Source organism: Metopolophium dirhodum, chromosome 1 (genome assembly GCF_019925205.1).
Source record: "Metopolophium dirhodum isolate CAU chromosome 1, ASM1992520v1, whole genome shotgun sequence".
Lineage (NCBI taxonomy): Eukaryota > Metazoa > Arthropoda > Insecta > Hemiptera > Aphididae > Metopolophium > Metopolophium dirhodum.
The window spans coordinates 117,311,292-117,336,435 of record NC_083560.1 but is presented as its reverse complement, the minus strand read 5'-3'; the positions used below and the strand labels follow the sequence as shown (position 1 = coordinate 117,336,435).

The 25,144-nt window shown below is 46.7% G+C and overlaps 4 protein-coding genes across 4 annotated transcripts; 1 reads left to right on the top strand and 3 right to left on the bottom strand.

Moving 5' to 3' along the window:
* Positions 1–2,995: 2,995 nt before the first annotated feature.
* LOC132953544 (uncharacterized) lies at positions 2,996–3,916 on the bottom strand. Its single transcript, XM_061025936.1, has one exon. It carries the CDS (start codon positions 3,914–3,916, stop codon positions 2,996–2,998), a length of 921 nt encoding a protein of 306 aa, XP_060881919.1.
* Positions 3,917–6,776: 2,860 nt separating this feature from the next.
* LOC132953543 (uncharacterized) lies at positions 6,777–7,967 on the top strand. The gene is made up of 4 exons (XM_061025935.1): positions 6,777–6,947; positions 7,004–7,257; positions 7,333–7,484; positions 7,783–7,967. Exons 1-4 carry the CDS (start codon positions 6,777–6,779, stop codon positions 7,965–7,967), a joined length of 762 nt encoding a protein of 253 aa, XP_060881918.1.
* Positions 7,968–14,113: 6,146 nt separating this feature from the next.
* Positions 14,114–14,956, bottom strand: LOC132953542 (uncharacterized). Its single transcript, XM_061025934.1, has one exon. The coding sequence runs from the start codon at positions 14,954–14,956 to the stop codon at positions 14,114–14,116; it is 843 nt and encodes a 280-aa protein (XP_060881917.1).
* A 5,420-nt stretch (positions 14,957–20,376) lies between these two features.
* LOC132953528 (uncharacterized) lies at positions 20,377–24,112 on the bottom strand. Its single transcript, XM_061025917.1, has 13 exons — positions 23,914–24,112; positions 23,370–23,498; positions 23,236–23,295; positions 23,024–23,164; positions 22,869–22,949; positions 22,734–22,778; positions 22,559–22,639; positions 22,417–22,497; positions 22,066–22,185; positions 21,917–21,985; positions 21,516–21,763; positions 21,290–21,451; positions 20,377–20,547 (listed from the first exon to the last, which is right to left on the bottom strand). Exons 1-13 carry the CDS (start codon positions 24,110–24,112, stop codon positions 20,377–20,379), a joined length of 1,587 nt encoding a protein of 528 aa, XP_060881900.1.
* Between the last annotated feature and the right edge of the window lie 1,032 nt (positions 24,113–25,144).

The following is a 25,144-nucleotide window of genomic DNA, read 5'->3' as shown; positions in this document are numbered from 1 at the left end:
CGCCACGACAGCCACCGCTGAACTTCCTAACCTAACCTAACTTAACCTAACCTAACCTTATTTTGTTTTTTTTTTTTTCAACCGAGGACTAGGAGGGTACTACGTTAGTAATACTTCCTCCTAGCCCCCATCATTTATTGGTAAACAATACAAAAACAATTTCAGCGTAAGCAGGGACAATCCCCCTGCTTACGATGTTACAATCGACTCAATACAGTGAAAGTGGAGGGATCTACCCCTCCTATTTTTGGCCGGTTGGCCTATAATAAATTGTTTTAAACTAATTTTAGTTGTCTTAACCGCCTCGCTGCACCCTTCTCCCCTCTATTTCACGGCACATCATGATTCTGGTGAAGAGGGAGGTGACTCTTTCCCATGATTTCTTCGAGCTCAGCATGATGGTTGTTGTATTCTCTGGCGTGATGCTGTCCACCTTCAGGTAGACGCAGGCTTCCGTTCGCCATCTGTTCCAGGCATCGCACTGGAACACGGCGTGTTCTGGAGTGTCCGGCGTCGTGCCACATTGCGCACACGCATCTGTCGCGTGGTTGCAGTATTTGTGCAGATAAACACCTAACCTAACCTAACCTAACCTAACCTTTTTTTTTTTTGGAATCGTGGCTAGGGAGGGAAATATGGTTTTCCCATTGCGGCCTCCCTAGTCACATCGTTTATTGACGATAATTAATATTTACATTGTAATAATAAATTATATTTTAAACAATCAAAATTACGGGGGCCTCTAACCACCCTGTGTGGGGCCTTCGGCCTACAATAAAGTAAAACTTAACTACATATGGTTTTTGCTTCAGGCATCAGGAACTGCAACCACAGCTTTCTGACGGGTCCTCTCCGATCTCCTTTTGGCCCAGGATTGTCTCTACCATCTCATTGAAGAGGATGGAGTTTTTCTTTGCTGCAGCTATCGCTCTGCCCCGCAGTTGTTTCTCCGTTGGAACATCGTTCAACTCAGGATTGCACAGCAGGTCGGTGACATCCTCGGAGCGAGGCGGTCTGCCGAGAGACTGCGTGAGATCCCCTCGGGCATCATCCCAGAAGGGGCATGAGAAAATTGTGTGTTCTGCGTCGTCGTGGGGGGCAGTACAGTGCACGCAAGCAGGGCTGTGTGCCCTAAACCTCTCCATTAGGTATGCCTGGAAGCAGCCGTGACCTATCAGGGCCTGGGACATATGGTATGAGACTGTCTTGGGTCCATGGTACCACTATCTGGCTAAGTCCGGGATTAGCCTTTTGGTTCAAAAGCCCTTGGTTGTGGCGTCCCACGTGGACTGCCACTGTCGGATAACCTCCTTGTGCAGCTCAGGTTTGACGCTGGGAAATCCTGCTCTCCTCAACTCCGCAAAATTCTTGCGTTCGTGTGCCAAATGTGGGGCTGGAGGCATTCGGGCCAATACCAATGCTGCAATGTCCGAGACCGTGCGGTAACGACGAGCTACTCTCAAGGCAGCACACCTCTGCGCTTGGGTCATTAGACTTTTGAACTTCTCGGTACCAGAAACGTCGTCCGCCCAGACCTGGGCCCCGTACAGCAACCTAATATGTACAACGCTCATCAGTAGTTGGCGCTTTGACTGGTCGAACCTCCGACGTTCGGCATCAGTCTACCTAGGGCCGTTGCTGCCTTCTTAGCTCCAGCTGCTACAATGCGCGAATGCTCCACGAAGGACAGTCTGGTGTCGAAGTGGACACCAAGGTAACGGATTGACCGCTTAACAGGGACCGGGCAGTCGTTCACAACAAACACTGGTGGGCGATACGCGTGCTTTTTCGTCAGGACGATGCTCTCCGACTTCTCTGGGGCTAGAGATAGTCCATTATCGGACAGCCAGGTGCTGACGGCCGAGAGTGTTGGGTTCATGGCCTTCTCCAATAGCTCCGCATTGTGGCCCACTGCAACAACGGCCACATCGTCGGCGAACGCGATGAGCTTGGGTGGGCTAGGAACCTCAAGTCATAGGATCCCATCATAGAAGATGTTCCAAAGGGTGGGGCCCAAGACTAACCCTTGTGGAACGCCACACGTCACAGGCAGGTGCGCTGCGTCCGTGTTGGGGTCACTGCCAATGAGGACTGAACGGTTTGACATATACGATCGGATGACGTTAATCAGGTACTCTGGAGTGTTACACCTCTGCAGCGCAGCGTCTATCAACTTCCAGGGTGCCGAATTGAAAGCATTTCTGACGTCTAAGGTGACGACAGCACATAGGTCCCTGTCCTGAACTGCCCCGGAGCCGGCTGCCCTAGCCATTTCCAGGACTCTAGCGATAGCGTCTGTCGTTGATCTGGAGTTCCTGAAGCTGAACTGGGAATCGCTGAGTCCGCTAACTGAGTCGATGTGCTTCTCAAGCCTTCTGAGGAGAAGTCTCTCCAATAGTTTTCCTGCACCGTCAAGGAGACTTATAGGCCTGTAGCTTGACGGCTGGTTAGGTTAGGTTAGGTTAGGTTAGGTTTAGGCACGCTTCCAACGATCCGGGAAGACACCCGACCGGATGCACGCATTATAGGTGCTGAGGAATAGTTCTGGATGTCCCAGTACTGCCATCTTATTTAACTCATTTGGGACCTGATCGGGTCCGGGTGCCTTCCCCGAAGGAAGTTTCCCAGCTGCTAGTTTCAGCTCTTCCCTCGTGAACGGCAGGGCTGCCTCGTCCTCCAACGGAACGAGCTCTGCGGATTCACCTACTACGAGCGGGATCTTTGTCCAATCAACCGGCGGTAGCGCTGGGAATAGACCCCGCGCGATGTTCAGCGCGGCCGAATTGTTCATGGCTGGACGACGACGTCCAAGCCTCTTCATCACCAGCCTATATGGTACGCCCCACGGGTCGCTCACGACCCTGTCGCAAAGTTCTTTCCAGCTAGCTTCCTGCGCCTTTCTAATGGCAAGCCTGAGCTGCTTCCTAGCTAGGTTATATGCTTCAAAAGCCGCTTCGCGATCGGTGGTATCCGCCCGGCGACCCGCGCGCTGGTATCATCTACGGGCAGCGATGGATGATTTCCGCAACTCCGCGATTTCCTTGCACCACCAGTGCACTGCTCTCTTTCCCTGGAATATGGTTCTGCGTGGCATCGCGGCGTCGCAGGAGTCAACTAGGTACTGTTGTAGCTGGGCCACATGATCCTCAGCGGGCGCGGACGTTGGTAGTGGAAGTGAAGCCCCTCTAGTGCGTCTCCAATGTTCTTCGAGGGCAACAGGGGAGAGCTTCTTGGTCGCCCAGGCTTTGGCTGCCCCAGGGTGGACGACCGGTGCCGCGGCTGAAGCTCCAAACAAATAAATCACACTAAACTCCACGTAGGAGTGGTCACTGGCTGAGTCAAGATCCGTGAGGACAGACCAGTTCTCGACTAGGGGATTTGCGTTCGGTAGGAAGCGAGCAAATGTCACATCGATGACCGACTCCGCATTGACTCGGCTGTAAGTTGGCTCAGAGCCCACGTTGTAAGCTAGAAGGCCCAGAGATGATGCTAAGCCGGACAACAGCGAGCCCCTAGCATCGTCCCTAGCAGAACCCCATTCCGACAAGTGGGCGTTGAAGTCGCCAGCAACAAGTAGGTTGTCCACCGAATTCCAAATGGCCCATTCAACTCCGTTTAGGAAGTTGTCGAATTCCTGCAGTGTGCAATTCGGCGTCCAGTAGCAGCTGAAATAGTAGGTGCCGCCAATCCTGGCCCAAGCGTAGCCTGCTCCGGCTCCTTTGTCCGTGATGGGCATTGCGCGACGACTGGTGACGAGCAACCCGCACTTGTGGTCAGCACTGTCGACCCAACGTGGGTCGTCACCAAAGCCCCGGTAGTAGTCGCAGATGAGTAGAACATCGATGTTCCGGTCGACGACTGTTTGGGCCAGGAGTTGCTGTGCCGTCCAGCAGTGGTTAAGATTCACCTGCAGCATCTTAACCACCGGCGGCGCGCTGGCTTTTGTCTGACTCTCCGGGGTGGACACTCTGGTTGGGAGATTTACAAGATGATATAAGATGCCCGACTTCCTTGTATCTGAAACACTTCCTGGTTAGGTTGCCCTTACAGTCACCAGCTGCAATGTCGTGGGCGGACCACCTGGCACACCCTTTGTGCTTAGACGACATCTCCTTGATGCGGCAGGTGGCCCAGTTAATCCTTAGTTTCTTACGGTCGACTTGTTTCAGCCCTGCAGAGATCGGCATCCTTACTATTGCCGTCCTAACTCCATTATGACCCTCACGGATCCTGGTCTCGTTTGACGCCTTTAGATCAGGGTCGTGTGCCTCAAGAGCACTCTTGAGCTCGGCTTCGTCGACTGAGTCCTCGATGCCGATTAGTAGCAAGGCGACACTCTGGGATGGGCGCCAGATACCCCTGGATTCTCCGAAGCGGCGCTTTAAGGCACTAGCCAAGCTGTCGGCCTGATCCTAGTCGCTAGTCACCAGGACCAGGTTGCCCGACTTCGCTCTCCTGGTTGTGATGTCGAAGGTTAGGGACTCGTGCTGGGCGGACTCATTCACCTCTCTGACAATGTCCGCATACGACTTGTTTGGCGGCTTCTCGATCACCACTGCTTGCGTTTTGGGAGGACGCCTGAGAGTCCGGGCGGCAGGCTTCAGTGGTTGTGGTGCAGTCGTGCCCGTTTTTTGGGGCTTGGCAGTTAGAATTTTATAACCTAACCTAACCTAACCTCTCTTGCCTCTTCGCTTTCTTTTCCTGACAACCGTGAATTCCGGATCGTTTCCGGCCTGGATCGGGGTTGCCTGGCTCCGCTGCTCTCTCACCGGGACAGTCTTGTTGGTGCCGTGCACTGGCCGTTAACTCTGGATCTGCCTCTCCAATGGCTGACGACGTTCGGATGAGTTTTCCCACCAGCACGGTGTATCCGTCGCTTCATCACAGGTGTTCGCTGTTGGTTTGGCCATGGTCTGTGTAGACATGTTTATGCCAGTTGGTTTAGTCGCTAAAGCACCCTGTATCTTATCGCTCTTTGGCATCCGCTGGGCCATAGTGTTGAACGCGATGTGCACTTGATCTCGGCTCGCCTTGAGGCCGGCAATCACAGCAAGAACCTCATCGATCGCCGACTTCGCGTCAGTGCTCCTAATCTTGCTGGACACTTGCTCCAGGCAATGCGCTTTCTTGAGCAAGAGTTTGTAGCCCCCGTCCTGCGTAGTGAGGAATTTCTTAAGCTCCCTCACTGAGCTGTGAATTGTAGCAACATCCGAGGAGTTCTCTGAATCAGCACTAGTAGTTATTGGAGTTGCGAGGGCTAGGCTGTCCACCCCCACACTCTCACGGTCATTTGATGACGACCACAGTGAGGCCGTTACGTTGGAGCCGGGTGTTACCCCGGGTCCACTCACCGCTGCCGCCTCCTGGACATCCTGTTGCCCTGAAGGAGTAACAATTATCTCAATTTCTTTGTTCATATTGGGTTTACAGTGGCCTTCTGTCATTTTTACCCTACTGACAGGGGGTCTATTTGCAGCGGTGAAACACGATTGAGCACGGTCCCTATTTTGAAACAACCCGATTGAGCACGATCCATATTTCTTAACAACCCGATTGAGCACAGTCAAATGAATGCAACGTTGCCAATTTTTCTGTCCGACTACAACCAGCTAGGCTACACTCGTATTTTGAAATACTAGTACCTATATATAAAGCCGGTGGGAATATTTGTCAATCTTTGTGCTTTACTAGTCGTATGGGAGGTATTTAACATAGAATGGTGATTATTTTCAATCGTGGTTTTCCATCTTTTGAAAGCGGCACGAGTATAATCGATAAATAATATACGAGTCGTGTAGGAAATTAGGATCGACATAATCGTCGAAATAGGTACACTCATGCATTGTCGATTACGCCAATTAAGATTATCTGTACGACTGTAAGATTGGATATTATTTGTTATCTATATAATATATAGTCATATAGAAGTGGGCTTTTGTATTGCCAAAATATAAGTAACTTAGACTCAATACTATCAGGCGTTAGTGGTTAGTGGTCGTTCGTCGTTAAGCGTTAGTACGTTACACAGTTTTATTTTAGATAACTTTTTTTATATACGTAGAACGCGATGGACAATAGTGAAATAAAAGTTATTTTATCCGAGAGAGGAAAAGAATTAGCCAATGTTGGTACTTTTAAGTACAGATTTATTGGATCGATTAAAAAAGGCGAGTTATTAAAATGGCGATGCACAAAAAATAATTGTACAGCTATAATTTATTCTGGACCAGATAAAAATATCGTTATTAAATCAAGTGGACAACATAAACATAAAGGAAATTCACCTAATAAATTAGAAAGGCAAGTATTACGTGAAAATTGTAAAAGACGTGCTGAAGAGTCACTATCAACTCAACCTTTAAAGTTGATTAGAAGTGAACTTTTAAATAAACAATCTTCAATTGTTCATAAAGATTTAAAAACGGTTCGTAAAGCTATGGACGATAGACGACGAAAAGTACTTCCCAAATTGCCTAAGTCACCGGAAGACGTTTTTTTACAGTTTAATTTAATGAAAACTCAAGATGATTTTAAGTTTCGTGGACAACCATTCATACATATTTCCCGGAGACAATAGTTTTGTATGCATTACTTCTGATTTCAACCTACTATTTATGATTAAGCATGATTGTATTGATTTTTTCGCCGATGGTACATTTAATTACGCACCCAAATATTTTGAACAACTATATACTATTCATGGATTTAAAAATTGCTATTATTTGCCGTTGGTTTATTTTTTTTTATTTAAAAAATCAAAAGATACATATAAAAAAATGTGGATATTCCTACAAAACTTATGTGTTGAATATACAGGAAGTCAGTTCATATTAAAAAAATTACACGTTGACTTTGAAAAGGCAGCCCACCAAGCCGCGTATGAAGTTTTTGAAAATGTACAATTAATAGCTTGTCGATTTCATTTAGGACAATCATGGTGGCGAAAAGTAAGTTCAAAATAATTTCGAATCAAAGAATTATACATGCTTAATTATTATTATAGATAAACAGCGATTCTATTCTCAGAATAGCCTATAAAAAAGAAAACGACGAACTAGGAAATTGGCTTAAGAGTTTTTTTGGGTTAGCTTTTTTACCTAATCATGAAGTAGCCGATGCATTCGTCGAACTCATGAGTGTCTGCCCAAATGATAAAGTCTGCTCAGAATTTAGCGATTATGTTTTCAATAATTATATAGATGATGAATCTCCATTTCCCCCAAATATATGGGCTAAAGAACCTATGTTTGATCCAAGGTAGATCATCCAAAATCTAATTATATTAAATATAAAAAAAATGTTAATTTAATTTCTATGAAATGTTTTTTTTAGGACAACCAACGCTGTTGAAAATTTTCATAGAACTTACAATTCACAATTTTATAAGTCTCACCCACACATACACTTGGTAATTATGGTTTTACAAGAAACGCAAGCTGAAACGATGACAAAAATTCGGTTAATTGAAACCGACAGTTATAAAAGTATGAGTTTTATTGAAATGCAAAAAATTAATGCAACTATAATGGCTTACGATGAATATTTAAGAAATAAATGTTCTAAAGATTTACTAAAATATTTATTAAAAGTGAGAAACAAGTATTTAGGGATACCACTTTAAAACGTTGACACATAATACAAATATTCAAATCAAATATATAAATTAACTTTAAGACTAATTTGTATAGGATATGAATTATATTATATATTTATAAAACAAATGAACTTTAATGGAACGGCAACATTGTACTTATTTCTATGCTCAATCGTGTTATATTTTAGATTTCTATTGTTTAATTGTATCTATGCTCAATTGGGTAATGAACAAGGTAAAATGTGCTCAATCGGGTTCCAGCCATTTGCAGTTGCCTTCTGAGTCCGTTTGCATGTGGTTGCAAGTGGACCGGGCCTGCCGATCCCTACCAGTGAAGGTAAGGACCAGCTCAGTGAGCTCCGACCTAACCTAACCTAACCTTAACCGGTTAAGGTCACAGTCGGGTTTGGGACCGCTTGGTAAGGCTTTTAAAGGCCCGCAAGCTCCCCCACCACGTCAAGGTGGGTCCCGTCGGGGGAGAACCTAACCTAACCTAACCTTTTTTTTTTTTTTTTTTTTGTAAGGGCACACTGGGAGTAAACTCTCCAGCATTGGCCCTCACGAATCACGGACCAGAGGGGGACTAGCTTGCGCCATTACTTCCCTCTGGACCGGCATAACCCCTTATTTCAATAATAACAACAATTACATAATATAAACACGAATAAAGTACAGGTTACAAATAATAATAATAATAATAATAATAGTAATAAAGCGCAGGTTCCTGTTCGGTTGCTTCGATGCCGTGATCGCCGTCCCGCCCGGGTGTTGTAAGAAAGCAAGAGTGTGGTCGGTGACGCCTCCGACGTGCTGTCATCACTGGCATCTAGCTATCTTGCTGGCTCTCGTGCTGCATGTTGCCGTCTTCTTTCTTCCTTCTCTCTGGTAGTCATTATCCTCCTTAGTAGGGATGCGACCCTGCGCCACGAGTCGTGGGACTCAAGCATGACCCCAACCATGTTTTCCGGGGTTAATTGATTTACACCAAGGTAAGCGCAGGCTTCCCTGCGCCAGTTGAACCACGCGTCACAGTTAAATACAGCGTGTTCCGCCGTGTCCGGGGACGTGCCGCACTGCGAGCACTCGTCTGTCGGGGACGCTTAAGGTAGTGGTTGAAACAACCGTGCCCTGTTAGCACCTGGCTCAGATGAAAGCACACATCGCCGTGTTTCCTCTCTATCCAGGGTCCAAGGTTGCTTATCAGGCGGAATGTCCACCTACCATTTTCGGCCGTTGTCCAGCTGGCTTGCCAGGCGCTGGCCAGTTGAGCTTTCGCCAAAAATATGTCTATGCCATTGTAAACCTTGGTTCTCTCCTCGGCCATCAGTTTCAGGGGGGGCATGTTGGATTCCACCTCTGCTGCCTCATGGGAGACAGTTCGGTAGACCTAACCTAACCAACCTAACCTAACCTAACCTAACCTAACCTTTTTTTTTTTTTTTTTTGAATCGGCGATACACCCACCACCTGGAAACGCCGTAAAGCAATACTTCGGGTGGTGAGTCGCCATCGTTTATTAAACAAACAAAACAACGATTTACACGTACATGACCGTGATAACCAGGGGCGAGCATGAATGGGACAATACCCCACCCAGTGCCCTGACCCTCGGCAATCACGTGTCTTATTATAGTGGGGCGGGGTCGGGACAATCCCCCGAACCCAACCCCTCACACAAGTAACAGCAACAATCGAATATAAAAATAATATGATTGGTTCTCGCGGCCTTTCTCAAAGGAGCCGCTGGTAACGGGCCGACGATGCTCACCGGAGCGCCGCGTAGCCGTCATCTCCGACGCCTTGACGGAGCCACCCCCTGCCGGAACTGCCTGTCCCGCTCAGCGCCCTCCTTAAGGACCATCACATCCCTCACGAAGCGGGCCACCGCCTCCCAGTTTGCAGGACTCTCCAGCATTCTGGGGACCAGATGGCTCGGATCGAGGGGTCCTATCGCGTCGACCAAGCGCCGCCTCTCCACCTCGAACGCTTCGCAGTGAACGAGGGTGTGAAGGGCGTTGATCCTCCGGAGAAACCAGTTGAAACAACCATGCCCCGTCATCAGCTGGGTGAGGTGAAAGGACATCTCGCCGTGCCTTCTGGTCATCCACCAGACGAGCAGGTCCGGGGGGATCAGGGTTCGGATCCACTCGCGTCCGCTGTCCGCAGGTGGCGCCGCACCCCGCATCTCCCGGGCCCACACCGCCAGCACACGAGCCCTCAGCGACTGAGGGGTGTCTGCCGGCTTGGCGTGCTCGCCGGGGGGGAGAGGGCCTCCGTCGCCAATCCCTGCCAGCCGCCTTTCCCTTCTGGCCTCGAACGACGCGTATCGTTCTTCGGCCATCAGGACGATGGGGATGATGCGCGCGACGACTGTCGCTGCCTCGAGGGACATCGTCCGGTACGCACTAACGCTGCCGATGGCGCCCAAGCACTGGACCGCTGCCAACGCTTTGGGACCCGTCCGGCTGAGACGCAGGTCAGCGCCCCACGTCGGAGCGCCGTACAACATCACTGAATGCACGACACTCACCAGTAGGTGCCACCTGATCTCGCGGAGGCCGCCGATGTTCGGCATCAGCCCGCGCAGGGCCGCCATCACTCGCCGTGCCTTGTCGGCCGCGTAGCGATAGTGCGCCGTGTAAAGCGTCCCCTTGGCTTCGTGCACGATCCCCAGGTATTTGAGGGTCGCGCACAGCTGGACGGCCTGGTCCCCGATCCGTAACCTCAGGTCAGCCGGACCATACTGGGACTTAAAGACCACCGCCTCCGACTTGTCGACGGCAAGTTTCAGTCCCAAGTCCCCTATTTGTCTGGCGACCGCAGCCAAGGCCGCGTTCGCCCGGTCCTGCCACGCCGACAGCGTGTTCCCCTCCGACACGACAAGCATGTCGTCCGCATACCCGATGATGGTGACACCATTGGGCAGCGGCAAGCGGAACACGGTGTCGTACGCGACGTTCCACAGGAGCGGTCCGAGTACGGAGCCCTGGGGGACTCCGCAAGTGACCCCCACCGACACTGGATCGCCGCCGTTGTCATCGCACACGTGCAGGACCCGGTCGCTGAGGTACGAGTCGAGCACCCGTCGGACGTATGGCGGGAAGCCCATACGCACCAACGCCGCGCGCACTACACCCCACCCGACGGAGTTGAAGGCGTTCCGAATGTCCAGGCTCACGGCGACGGCGTAACGACGGGCGTTCACGGCTTCGTTGAGACGCTCGCGAAGCAGCCGCAACGCGTCGTCCGTGCACAAGCCGGTCCGGAAACCGAACTGCCGCTCGGACAGCCCGGCCCCGGAAGTCGACATGTGGCTGTTCATTCGGGTCGCCAGCAGGAACTCGAAGATCTTCCCTACGTCGTCCAGCAGACACAGCGGGCGGTACGAAGACGGCATCCCCTCCGGCTTCCCTGGTTTGGCGAGAAGCGCTAGCCGAGCGCGCTTCCACCGTCCGGGGAAGATGCCCTCCCCAGGCAGTGGTTAAACACCCCAGCAAGACGCCCGGGATTTGCCGCGTGCACGACGCTCCAGACCCGGCTTGGAATGCCGTCCGGTCCAGGCGCCCTGACGCGACTCCCGAAGCGTCTGACCGCGGCGCTAACCTCCTCCTGAGTGAACTCCGCAACGTCCTCGGGCTGGTCCCCCGTGACGTAGGCAAGCTCCCCGTCTCTTTCCCCTTGGGGGAAGAGTACGGCAGCGATGTCGCGGACTGTTTGCGGTCCCATCGTTGCCGTCGCCGGGGGCCCACGGATCTTCTTCATAACGACCTTATAGGGTTTCCCCCATGGGTCGTCGTCGACGGTCTTAACCAACTCTGCCCAGCACCGGGTCTTCGACTCGCGAATCCGGTGCTTCAGTTCGCTACAAGCCTCACGGTAGGCTCACTCAGCGTCAGCCGTGGACGCATCCCCGTCGCGGACACGTCCGCGCTGCCTGATCCACAGCCGCTTCCGTCGCACGCATTCGGCGCGCACCGCCGCGACGATGCCATTCCACCAGTAAACTGGTGGTCTCCCCCGAGGATTGGGGTTCCTCCGGGGGAGAGCCGTGTCACAGGCCGCGGCAACACTGCCGACCAGCCTCTCGGCTTCGGCTTCGGTGCCTCCGGAAGCGACTGGAGCCCCCGTGAACAGAGTCGCCCCCGTCCACTCCGCGGTGATCACGGCCGCGGCCAGAAGATCAGCGCCACCGCAATGTCTTCCGCCCTAGCGAACTCATCCAGCAGATCCTGGGCAGCTCGGCAGTGGTTCAGGTTCGTCTACACGTACCTTAGTTCCGTCATGGCGATGGATCAGACGTCGGCGTCTTCGGCAGGGCAGGCCCGCCCACCAGCCTCGACGGTCCCTCTGCGGTTGGCTGCTCCTTAGTCCCAGCACTTCCTTCTGCAGTTCCTGCTGCGCCGCTGTCGACGACGCCGCCGCTCCTCTTCCGTCCTTGACAGTCCCGTGCGAGGTGGTCCGTGGCGCCGCACCCGAAGCAGGACCGTGGCTTCGCCTCGTTACGGCACTCCGCAGCGTGGTGTCCCTTCTGCTGGCAGCGGAATCAGATGGTCTGCTTCTTCTCCAGCAGCTTCACACGACACCTTGTCCATCCGACCTCCACTGCTTTGGCCTCTGCCAGGGCGATGGCATCGCGGAAGGGGAGGTCTATCCTCGCGACGCGATCGAGGTCTCCGCGCCGGCCGCCGTTCTTCCTGATGGACACCGATTCTCCATCGGCGGGCACGTCTTCCGCCCCAGCCCACTCCGGAACATCGAGCAGGAGGACGGGAGTACTCCTCTCCGGCCGGCGAACCCTGGCGGCGTCCGCAGTTACCTCCCGGATCTTCCCCTCCAGGATGGCAGCCTTCTCCTTCCTCTCCACCTCGAGGAGGATGCCACCGGCCCTGGTGCGCCTCGTAGTCAGTACCTTGACCTCGAGAGTCACCAGGTCGATGGTGCCGGCCACCCTCTTCATCACTGCAGCCAGTGATCCCCCTCGGCTGGGCGGTCGATTGTGACCGCCGCAGTCTCGGGGGCTCTTTGTCGTAGCAGCTCTATCTTGCCCCTTACCTTCTGGGGCAGTCGGGCGAGAGTTGCGGCCGGTGTGGGGAGTGAGGAAGGCTTCCTTCTCCGCTTTCTCCTGACCACCTCGCTCCACAGCGGCTGCTGCTGCTGCTGATGATGATGCTGCTGCTCACAGGTATTCACAGGTGACTTGGCCATGGTCTGTGTAGACTTGTTGATGCCAGCTGGTTTAGACGCCAAAGCACCCTGTACCTGATCGCTCTTTGGAATCCGCTGGACCATGACGTTGAAGGCGATATGAACCTCGTCTCGGCTCGCCTTGAGGCCAGCAATCACCTCAAGAATGTCGTCGATCGCCGACTTCACGTCGGCGCTCCTGACCTTGCTGGACACTTGCTCCAAGCAATGGGCTTTCCTGATCAGAAGCTTGTAACCCCCATCCTGGGTAGTGAGGCATTTCTTAAGCTCCCTCACCGAGCTGTGGATTGGAGCGACGCCTAAGGAGCTCTCCGAGTCAGCACTAGTAGTTGTTGACGACCGCAATGACCCCGTGACATTGGAACCGGGTGTTACCCCGGGTCCACCCACTACTGTCGACTCCTGGGTTTCCTGGTCCCCTTGTGCTCCGCTAACCATGTTAACCTTCCTTGTTAGCCCGGATGTTTCAACTTAGACGGCTTGGCTCCCGTCTACCGCTTGGGCGGTTGGTAGACCGCTCGATGCTTGGCCAGTCATCGACTCTGGGTTCTTTTTGTTTTTCTTGTTCTCCATATGAATTCCCACGAAAACACAGGAAAGGTGCGTCCGCCGCTACAGAGCCCGGTGTAGCGGTAAGGCTGAATACTGCGTGGTTCGCCAGGTGCCACACAGGATCCCGGTATACACCAACTGCCCATGCAACGAAATGCACGGGCCGCTCGGTGCCAAGTAAGTCCATTTTACGGGTTATTGGATTGAGGGGATGCGTTTTGTACAGTGCGTAAAGGTCGCCCACACCTTACCGGCCCCAACTAATCAAAGTAAGAGCCGGTTTCAAGGATCGCTTGGCACCGACCCCCTAGAGGGCCAGTGAGCCCCCCCACCACGGCAAGGTGGATCCCGTCGGGGGGACCTAACCTCGCCGCCCTGGCGGTCGTCTGCTGTTCGATGCTCGCTGTCCGCAGCTACGAGTCGTGCGCGCCGGTGCTCACGTGTCGCACCATGATCCCGGGTCATGGCAAGGCGGCCCAGGTGTCTGCCACCCCGTACAGGATCGTACCGTCAGAGACCGTCACGTCGTCGAGGATCCGCGTCACACGACACCTAACTTTTTTTTTTTTTTTTATTTTTTTACGGTATCGTGGGTGGCCGGAGACACCCTAAGGCATTTCGTCAGCTCCCCCACATCGTTTATTGAAAAATACATATTACAATATTAATGTATAATGTTTTTACATTCTGTGATATACAAACGAATGGATGGCCCTACACCATCTAAAAAACGGCCTTCGGCCCATAGCAAAGCAGACTTAATTATATGGTTTGATCTTGTCGCTGCCGTTCTCTCTCCTCAGCTTCCTTCTTCGTCAGAACCTCCTTCACGAAACGCTCTACCGCCGTCCAGTTACTCCGTGACTCCATCATCTTCCCCACAACAGTCTCGGGAGTGAATGGGTCGTTGATTGCAGCTTTCAGCTCCATTCTCCGACGCCACCACCTGTCGCACAGGAAAAACGCGTGCTCCGCGTCGTCCACTGGCGCGAGACAGTCCACACACCTGGGGTTGTCCAACTTGCGGATCCTGTGCAGATACTGGCCGAAACATCCATGTCCCGACAGGAACTGCGTCAGGTGGAAGTTCGTCATCAGCTCGTGGCTCCTGGCGCACCAGGGACGAACGTCCGGGATCAGCCGCCTGGTCCAGCTTCCTGATGCCTCCGTCGACCATCTCTCCTGCCATGCCTCCATGGTGCTGGTTCTCAGATCGTTGCCTGCCGTGGGTGCCGCCGGGGCCCGCCTCCGGTCAAACGCCGCTTCTCTCTCCTTCGCCAGGAGGTCTGCAGGCGGCGTTGATGCAATCACGTTTGTGGCCGCCTCGGAGACGGTGCGGTACGCGCATGCGCACCGGAGAAGAACTTTCCGTTGAGCTCTGTTCAGGGTCCGAACGTTCCCTGGCACGAGCTCCAGCGTATGTGCCCAGCTAGGGGCACCGTACAGGAGTACAGAGTGCACCACCGACGACAGGAGCCGCCGTCGATCCTCTCGGGGCCCGCCCACGTTCGGCATGATCCTCGCCAGCTGGTTCCTGATCCCCGCTGCTCTGGCTGCCGCTTTCTTCACCTGGCCCTTGAACAGCATCGACCTGTCCACTACCATCCCGAGATAGTTCATCTCGGTCGAGAGCTGGACGTCGCCGCCGCACAATTCGATCGCGGGCTGAGTGTACTTGTACCTGTACGTGAAGAGGACGGCTTCCGTCTTCTCCACCGCAATCTGGAGGCCGAGGTCGGTGATCCACGACACCTAACCTAACCTAACCTAACCTTTTTTTTTTTTTTTACATGGTATCGAGGCATGGGGTGGCACCAACCTTTCGGTCATTTCACCCCCATGCCCCATCATTTATTGGCAAAACAATAACATCGTTATAATGAAGGTTATATGGGACAGTACCCCATATAGCCCCCTCACAATAAGTTATATAATACAATTATTTTCAAATGTTTTTTCTCCTTTTCTGGTTGCCTGTGTCCTCTTGGCGGGCCGACCGGAGTCCGCCGCCCTGGTTTTCCCGTTCTGCATCCTCTTCGAGGGCCGGCCTAAGCCCGCCGCCCTGGGTTACTCGTGCAAGTTCTCCGGGATCCTCTTGCCGGGCCGACCGGAGTCCACCGCCCTGGTTCTCTCGTACTTGGGTATGACCTTAGTTTTGTGCAGCCGCCGCCTGCCTCTTTCTCTCTTCTTCTTCTTTTTTCCTCATGTTCGCTTCAATCATGGTTGTTGTAATATTCCAGTTCTCCTTTGAGGCGAGCATTGTTGGGATCAGGTTTTCAATGGTTAGATCCGTCCCCATGGTCATCTCCGCTTGTCTCCTTCTTGTGGGCCACGCGTCGCAGTGGAATATTGTGTGTTCAGCATCATCTACTGCGTGCCCGCAGTACCAACACCGTTTCCAATTTCCCATATTTCTTCAAGTAAGCGGCAAAACATCCGTGATCACTCAGAGCTTGGGTTAGGTGGTAGTTTGTTTCTCCGTGTCGGCGACCTGTCCAGGTACCGATGTTTGGGATGAGGGCGTACGTCCATCTGCCGTCCCCGCTGTTTTCCCATTTCGTCTGCCACATTTCCAGGGTGTTTGCGGCTGGTATTACCAGCTCCGGGTTCCTTTTCTTTTCGTGCAGATTTTTTCTCTCCTTCGCTTGCAGGTCCAGTGGGGCGATCCCAGTTATGACCTAACCTAACCTAACCTTTTTTTTTTTTTTTTACGGTATCGCAGGGGGCCGGAAATACCTGTGTGGCAATTCGCCAGCTCCCCCACATCGTTTATTCCAAGAAAAATACATTACAAATACATAGTATACAAATACATTACAAATACTAGACAGCCCTACACTGTCATAGAAAAAACTGGCCTTCGGCCTATAACAAATTGGTCTTAATTAATTAATTAATTAATAGGTACTCGTTGCCTTTCCCTCTCTTCCTTCTCCCTCAACGTCAGGACGTGGTCTACAAATCTGTCTACTGCGGTCCAGTTGAGTGATGACTTGAGCATCATTTCGACGACTGTTTGCGGATTGAACACACCAATGCACCCCTCCAGTTGCCTCCTTTGCCTCTCCCATCTGTCGCACTCGAAGAACGCGTGTTCGGCATCGTCCATCAACGATCCACAGTCAACACAGCTGGTGCTCTCTGCTTTTTTAATCTTATACAGGTACTTCCCAAAGCACCCGTGTCCGGATAAGAACTGCGAGAGGTGGTAATTCACCTCGCCGAAATTTCTGTCTGTCCAGCCAGATAGGTTCGGAATTAGCCTCCTGGTCCATTGCCCTGTCTCCGCGCTGTCCCATCTTCTTTGCCATATCTCCTTTGTCGGGTAACTGGGTAGATTTGATCCGCTTCTTCTTTTTAGGTAATCCACCTGCTGGCTTCTGGCTAGTAGGTCTGCTGGGGGCGTTGCTGCTATAACGCACGTTGCTGCCTCTGAGACTGTGCGATAAGCACACACCTTTCGGAGGAGCACTTTCCGCTGAGTTTTATTCAGGAGCTTAACATTATTAGGCACTAAGTCGAGGGTTTGAGCCCACGACGGTGCCCCATATAGCAACACTGAATTCACGACAGATGCCAAGAGTCGCCGTCTAGTCTCTAGGGACCCACCTACGTTGGGCATGAGTCTCGCCAACCTCGCTCCAATCTGTTCCGCTTTTTGCGTAGCTTTCTGTATGTGAACCTTGAAGAGGCACGACCTATCGAAGACCACCCCGAGGTATGTCATTTGATCCGCTATTTTAATAGGCGTGCCGCACAGCCTAATTTCCGGTATGGCGTATTTATACCGCCCGGTGAACAGTACCGCCTCCGTCTTCTCCGCTGCTATTTGCAGACCTAGATCTTCAATTCTTGCCGCGATCTGTTCGAGTGCCCGATTCGCCAACCGCTCTAGATCCGGTATTGCCTTCGATTTGACCACAAAGAGAGTGTCGTCAGCAAAGCCCAGCATGCTACAACCTTCCGGGAGCTCTTCTTTAAGTACATTGTTATATGCCGTATTCCACAACAGTGGGCCTACTACTGATCCCTGGGGGACTCCTCCAGTAATTTTGATTTCGTACTCCCCTCCAGGTGAAGCAGACGATGTGACCACCCCTGATCTCTGAGAAAAATACGACCCAAACATCTTGCGCATGTATCCGGGAACTTCCCATGCTTGAAGTGCCTCCATTATGTCGCTCCATCTAACTGTGTTAAACGCATTTTTTATATCAATACCAATGGCCAGGCAGTAATTTCCTCTGTTCTTCTCTCTCAGTATTGTTTGATCCAGCTCCCTGATGGCGTCGTCCGTAGACCGATCGCGTCTGAACCCGTATTGGTTGGGCGTGAGGTCACCTCTGGTCTTTAAGTGTGCCTCTAACCTGCGTGCCAGGAGGAATTCGAGAATTTTCCCTGTGTCATTGAGCAGGCAAAGTGGCCGATATGAAGAAGGGACTCCTTCCGGCTTGTTCCCTTTCCTTAGGAGTACCACTATTGCCCTTTTCCAGCGCCCGGGGAATGATCCACTACGAAGGCATGTGTTATACAGGTTCAGAAGTGCACTAGGATCGTACCTGTGTACGACCACCAGGATTTTTGCTGATATACCATCTGGTCCCGGCGCCTTGTTCCTGGTCTTGAACCTAGCGACTGCCTCATGAACCTCTCCCGCCGTGAACGGTACACAGTTGTCCTCTTCCTCCACCATGTCATCCATCCGCTGCTGGTGTTCAGGAAACAGTGTATGAAGTACCGACCTTAGTGTACTGGTTTCCATTGTCGCGGTGGCGGGAGGCCCTCGGAGCTTGCGCATGACCATCTTGTACGGTTTTCCGAATGGGTCTCTGTCCACGGAATCAATTAACTCCGTCCAGCAGGCTTTTTTGCTCTTCAGGATGGCGTTCTTGAGCTGTTTTTTTGCTTCGCGGAAAGCATCATGAGTTCTCTCCAGCTCCGCCTCAGCTCGTTCGTTGTCGAATCCCACTGTAGCGTTTGCCCGCAGCCGGGCTATCCGGGATATCATTCTCGTACGGCTACGCTTGGCCCTCACGCAATTTGACCGCAGCTGGGATATCTCGGTGGTCCACCAGTGGACGGGGGGCTTCCCAGGTAAAGGGGCCCGTCGTCTTGGGATAGCGAAATCACAAGCCGAGGTTATTCTGGCTTCTATCCGTTCCGCTTCCGTCTCCGCATCGAATGCTTCACGCCGTCTTTCAAGCCATTCAGCCGCTAACATCCACAGTGGAAAAGGTCTTCGTCGATCCTGTTTAACGTTTTCCAGCCAACTGCTTCTTTTCGAAGATGTCTTAACCACCGGCTGCTTCGATTGTAAACCGTATATAGTGGTGGTCACTATAGTTAAACACGCTGTCCATGACCGTCCAGTTACCAAATCGGCACGCCAACTGCTCCGACATTGCCGTTACGTCTACTATGGATCCTGCTCCCCTGGTGAACGTAGGAGTCGACCCTTCGTTGGCTATGACTAAGCCCAGGGAGTCCAGAGCCTAACCTAACCTAACCTAACCTAACCTAACCTAACCTAACCCTCGCCCAAGCAAAGCCAATGCCAGCACCGCAATCCATGATGAGTGGGCGTGGGTTACCTGTTACGTAAATTGCGGACTTGCCGTCGACGCTATTAATCCACTGTTCATTGTCTCTCATTGTCCTGTAATAATCACTAATAACTGCAATAGCGGTGCTCTGTTCAGCCATAGTCTGTAGGAGCAGCTGCTGGGCAGCCCAACAATGGTTTAAGTTTATCTGAATAACGTTAGTCCCATCCGAGATGATAGCACGAGGGGGATCGCCTGATCGTGTACCCATCATGACTGCGTGACTTTTGCCGCATCAGGCCTGGTCAGAAGCGTTTATCTGTCATTGCCGTTGCCGGGAGAGGTTTCTGTTTCCTCCCCTTCTTCACCACCTCAGTCCAAGAGTGTGGTGCGCCTGTTGATAAACTGGCATCCCCCCCGGATGTTTGCTGGGCTGGCGCACCACCAATGTCCCACAAACAAGGAGACTGGGTCCCAGCATCTGCGGAAGAGGTCTTCGGTGAAGTGGTATCGCGTCCGGCTTTCTCCGCCGCAACTGATTCCCAAGACTGGTTGAACGCTCTGTTAACTTTATCGCGGCTCTCTTTGAGGCCTGCTATCACTTCTAAGAGCCCAGCGATCGCCTCCTTAGCGGGCTCACTGCGCAGCTTATCGATTGCCGGAGTTAAAGCATCAGCTTTCTGCCACAGCATCTTGAACCCACCATCATGGGTGTGTAGCACCGAGCGGAGTACTTTCATTGCTATGTATGGATCAACCCCGTGGTTAGATTGACTCCAAGAAGCCGCCACGGTGACCGCTCCGTTGGGGTTGCTCATGGCAAGGGGGAGGTCTGGTGACCCTTGCCTCCTTTGCTGCTACTAGTTCCCCTGTGTCGCCTGTCCAAGATACAGATGCAGGTACACCCAATCCGAAGGTATCGGTGCCCTAATCCGCTCTTTAAGGTTGTCGAAGAACCCTGGATTTGTCGCACCCCTAACTCCACTCCTGGGAGAGGTAGAGGGTTCGGGTTTGCGGGTTCGTATTCGTTTCCATCATTGCAGGTCAGCCGGAGCACCCAGTCGATTTTAATCGGGCTGACTCGAAATCGACACCGGCCCGAACGCGCACTTTTTATGCAAATTATTGTTTGTGCAAAATGAAATGAAGGCCGATTTCCACGCGGATTGAACTAGTCGATATCATTTGTTCAAACAATAATTGATTATCATTAGATTAATACCTAGTTTGCATACCTATTAAAACTATAGTTTAACTATTAGGTGTTCTATTTGCTGTTACTTTTTATTGAAATTATATTTATAATATATTTAAGTGGGTTATATAATAATACTACCTATTATTAAGTAAAATAATCATATATAATATATATTATAATAGGTCCCGGATAATATAGTAATAAAAAATATTAGAAATAAAAGGACAACATAAAATGTATTATTTTATTACAAATATCTAAATAAAATTTAAAAATTTAAAAATTTAATTTTCTTCGGCAATGATCTGAATATTATCTGGATTTTCCTTGTTTTTGGCGGTATCTTGTTTTTTTAATTTGAATGGGGTTTGAATCAAAATATATTTTAAAACTTGTTCAATTTCATTTTTTGAATTGTCTGAAGAAGAAAACTTTTTGATTTTCAGCACAGATTCTGAAAAATATAATTATAAAATTTACTACTAAACAAAACATGTTAAAAATAATATATAGTGTACGCTTTTTTTTTTTTTTTTATTAAAATAGAAAAAATTTACAATCTGTATCATATATGAAAATGTTATTATAGTTTTAACATATAAACAAATTAATTTTCTAATTATAAGCTATACAGGATGATTTTTTTATCGTTAAACACTAATTATTTCAAAAAGTATTTAATTGTTTCCAAATTTTTATATATACATGCTATTCTAGAATTGTACAATATTTTTATTTTTTTCACCCTTATATTTAATCGTACACGACTATCTACTTTTGATTTTCAAATAGCAACGTATAATAAAAATTTCTTAAATGAATACAAACATTTATTTCATGAATTTTCACGTTAAAATTTTTAATTTTTGTTAATCCGTTAAATACATTTTTATAGATCAAACAAGTTTTTGGTTATAACTAGAGAGCTGAGTTTTAGGTTTTTACATATCTTTATTTGCTTTATATGCAGCACAATAAGGATGAAAAATGTAGACAATTTATCCATAAGATATTTTAAGAACTTAAAAGTCTGCCTTCTAGCTATAATAATAACAACAAAATTATTTAAGTTAATTATTTGGAAGTTTAAATCAAAATGTATGTATACATAATATAGTTATTATAGCTCAATATAATAAATTGAAAACACTACTGTAAATCTTATGTAACTATTTTGTTTTTAAATTTATACTAATCAAAAATAATTTTTGTTATCAACAACGCATAAAAACACCTTTTTTTATTACCGCGACCATTGTATGAAAATTTTGTGAGCAATTCTGGAATGAATAATAAACCCATTATACGTTTGACCATTATTTTCACAGTGAGTCCTCCCACAGAGGAAATATATTGAACCTAAAAAATAGTACATGTTTATAAAAAATTGATGAATTTTAAATCCCTTTGAATGAATACCTACCAAATGCAAACGATATGTGGTGTTGGTTGATATTTTATTTTCAACATCATCCAACTCATCAAATGACTTTATTGGAAAATCAGTTTCAAAATTTGTTGAATCTGGATTTTTTTCACTCGCATGAGACACTTTTTTGTCATTTTCAACTACATTTAATATAAAATTTAACTTTTCATCCATAGAACGTATTTCAAATTTAATTGTCAATAATTGATGGAGAACCGATTTCTTGAAAGCATCATTATCATCTGTTAATGATTTAAATAAACAATATTATAGTTACAGCTGTACTTTTCACATAATAACAAATAAATAGTTTCTAGAAATTTAATAATTTAGCTTCATAAAAAATAGGGCACAAAAAAAAAAAAACAAAAAGCAAAAAGAAAGTGTGAAATTACCAAGTATAATTTTTTTTGATTTTAAAGTATTTGAATCATCACTCAGTGTCTTAGGCAAAGATCTATTTTCTACAAACAAAATTCACAATTAATAAAATACACACATAAATGGGTAAAAAAATTCAATAAGATCATTAGTCATTACTAACGAGTCATTATCAATTGAGAACAGTCAAAATCACCATTATGATATTTTGAGATAATGCCTGGTGATCTTGTAGTAGCTTCTTTTTTTTTATGAGTATCAGCCGCAAATAATCTTCTTTTTACTTTTTAAATAACAAACATAATATTATATATTAAATAAAAATACTAAAAAAGAAAAAAAAGAATACATAAGTAATAATTCAAATAAGAAAACACACTATAAGAATTGTGATTTGTGTCTGATGATGCTTCACGGTTTTTTTCTAATAAAAATAACAATAACAAATAGCAAAATATTATTATATTTAACATAAATGTAAAACCAAAATTATAAGTTAATAAAAGTATCATACCCGCAGAAAATAACTGTGGAGACTTGTTATCTACAGATTGCAGAGGAGATTCAGTTATATCAGACAAAATACTTTTTTCAGCTGCAAAAAATATATTTAAATCAATAGTAAATAAAATAATATTTAAAATTATCATTATTACTTTTTGATATAGCGTCTGTTGATCTTGTAGCAGCTTCTGTTTTATTACGAGGATCAGCCAGAGATAATCTTCTTTTTACTTCTTATACAACAAACATAATATTATGATGTTCATTAATAACAATACCAAAAATGAAAAAAAGAATACATAGGTATATTCAAATAAGAAAACATACCATAAGAATTGTGATTTGTTTCTAATGATGCTTCACGATGTTTTTCTAATAAAAATAACAATAGCAAATAGCAAAATATTATTATTTTTAAAATAAATGTAAAACCAAAATTATAAGTTAATAAAAGTATCATACCCGCAGAAAATAATTGTGGAGACTTGTTGTCTACAGATTGCAGAGGCGTTTCAGTTATATCAGACAAAATACTTTTTTCAACTGCAAAATATATATTTAAATCAATAGTAAATAAAATAATATTATTCCATCTATATATATATATATACACAAACCTAATAACAAATCGTCATTATTAATTAATGGTTTTAATGGAGACCAACCATGGCGTCTTTTGACCAAATTACTACTGCCACCATCGAGTACAAGATTTTTATTTTTTCGTTGAGAGTTTGTTTGAGGGCTAGATTCTAGATCTAGTTATGAAGAAATAAAAAACACATAAATTAATGATCTTAAAATATAATAGAATATGTAAATGTATTACCTGAAAGATAACGAGGAATACTACTGCCTTTTGACATATTATCATCAGATTCTTCACAGTCTAAAAGAAATTGCAAAATAAAATAATCAGTTTGATACAAGATACATACCATTACAATAAAGTAATAAACATACCAGATTCTGAGCTGGAAACTTGCTTTTTGTTTTTAAACTTTTTACGTTTCTTTATCATTTCTTCGGTAGAAGAAAGATCAGTTTTGTATTTAGCGATATCACATTTTTTTTGAGCACTTAAATAGTTATCTAGAAAATTTTTAATTAAATACATGTTAATTGTACCTAAAAATAATTATTCAAAAATTGAAATTGGAATTCAAAAATGGATGTTAGTTTTGATGAAGGTCAGATCAGGTTCAACTAATTTATAGTGATCAACCAAATTTAAATATTGCTGACATTATTTTATCGGTTAGAAAAAGAAATCTGAAATACAAGTATTTCGCCACAGTAAATAAAATAATTAGCCGAAATGAATATGAAGTGCAATGTTTTGAAGCAAACAATCAGGAAAACACTGAGATCATATAGCTATTGTTAGGGCAATTTTGACAAAGGTAAACTATTACCTACCTGTTATTTTACTTGTTTTAGAAAACTATCTTGAATTTGTTTTAAAATTAAAATTATATCAATAAAATAAAGTAATAATTATTCTTACCAATGTCACCAGCCATACAACGAGCCTTGAATAAATTAAAATCAAATTTATTAGGTCGTACTTTATTTTGTACTAGTTTTTTGACTTCGTTAATTTTTAAAGTCTTAGGCCATGCACAGTAACCATTTCTTTTTATCCACTGTGAAGGAACTACCTCCACAGTATCGTCAACTACAAAATGAACGATTGACCAGGTCATCGCAATTCACCACAACAGTTAAAATCTATAAAATTAGGTACGAAATAATATTGACTAATAAAACAATTCTTATAGTTTGTTTATGAAAATAATTAGTATAATAATTAGCTTTCACACGACGGTGCTAAGTTGCTAACAAAGTTAAAGTTGAACGTTGAACAGCCAAACCAAAAATAAAATAAAATGTTTAAGACGGACTGAGACGTGTTCATGAGTACATATTATACGGTCTACTAAAGCTACGCGACACTGCAGGCACAGTGCGACCGTTCAGTACCCGCTAATCGCAGTGTGATTTTAGGATTTTCCCATCATTAATGGGCGATCACTTATCAGTAAACAATATTTCGATTATTATTACTTTCGTATATATCCACGTTATTGACGATAACATTATAATATTGTTGATCATAATATCCTGTACCACGCGCTTGCACTTTAATAGTGATAAAAATAAAATTAGATTCTGTCGTTTCTGATGTAGGTATACAGGGTATTTCTTAAAGATACAGAGCGGTTGAAAAAAATAACTTATTAAAGAAAATAAGAAATACCTATAATGGTATACCTTTTATATTTTATAATATAATAATTTATTTTATAATATTTTATAATATTATGTAACAACTAAGTTAGACGTTAGTTATTAGAATTAACAACTATAACGTCATGCAAATAAATTTTATTGAACATTGATTACTGTATATTTTTATTTTCGAAGTGTTGCGAATAATACAATTGTTTTACTATAATATTATGTTAACATTGATATCTTATAAATTATAATATAAAAATAATATTATACTCGCTGTGGTGAACTGTCGTAGCGTCATAGCGAGGACACAACAAGAAAACTTCTACCCACTTATTTATTTTAAATACGGTCAAATAATTTCAAATTTGATTAAATATCCATTTTACAAATTCGAACTTTATATTATAACTCTTATAATAATTAATATAATATATTATTATTATTTTTCAATATTAATTGTCAAAACCTTTTTTTTGTGTTATATAATATATATTTAA

What these genes read in the sequence shown, in the direction of transcription:
- LOC132953544 (XM_061025936.1), bottom strand. Translation starts at nt 3,916, where the DNA reads ATGCTGCAGGTGAATCTTAACCACTGCTGGACGGCACAGCAACTCCTG.
- LOC132953543 (XM_061025935.1), top strand. Translation starts at nt 6,777, where the DNA reads ATGTGGATATTCCTACAAAACTTATGTGTTGAATATACAGGAAGTCAG. An exon ending in GAACCTATGTTTGATCCAAG is followed by an intron (nt 7,258 to 7,332) that starts GTAGATCATCCA and finishes TGTTTTTTTTAG; the next exon opens with GACAACCAACGCTGTTGAAA. An exon ending in TGAAACCGACAGTTATAAAA is followed by an intron (nt 7,485 to 7,782) that starts GTATGAGTTTTA and finishes GTTATATTTTAG; the next exon opens with ATTTCTATTGTTTAATTGTA.
- LOC132953542 (XM_061025934.1), bottom strand. Translation starts at nt 14,956, where the DNA reads ATGGTAGTGGACAGGTCGATGCTGTTCAAGGGCCAGGTGAAGAAAGCG.
- LOC132953528 (XM_061025917.1), bottom strand. Translation starts at nt 24,112, where the DNA reads ATGACCTGGTCAATCGTTCATTTTGTAGTTGACGATACTGTGGAGGTA. An exon ending in TTGTATGGCTGGTGACATTG is followed by an intron (nt 23,499 to 23,913) that starts GTAAGAATAATT and finishes AAAATTTTCTAG; the next exon opens with ATAACTATTTAAGTGCTCAA. An exon ending in TAATGACGATTTGTTATTAG is followed by an intron (nt 22,950 to 23,023) that starts GTTTGTGTATAT and finishes TATATTTTGCAG; the next exon opens with TTGAAAAAAGTATTTTGTCT.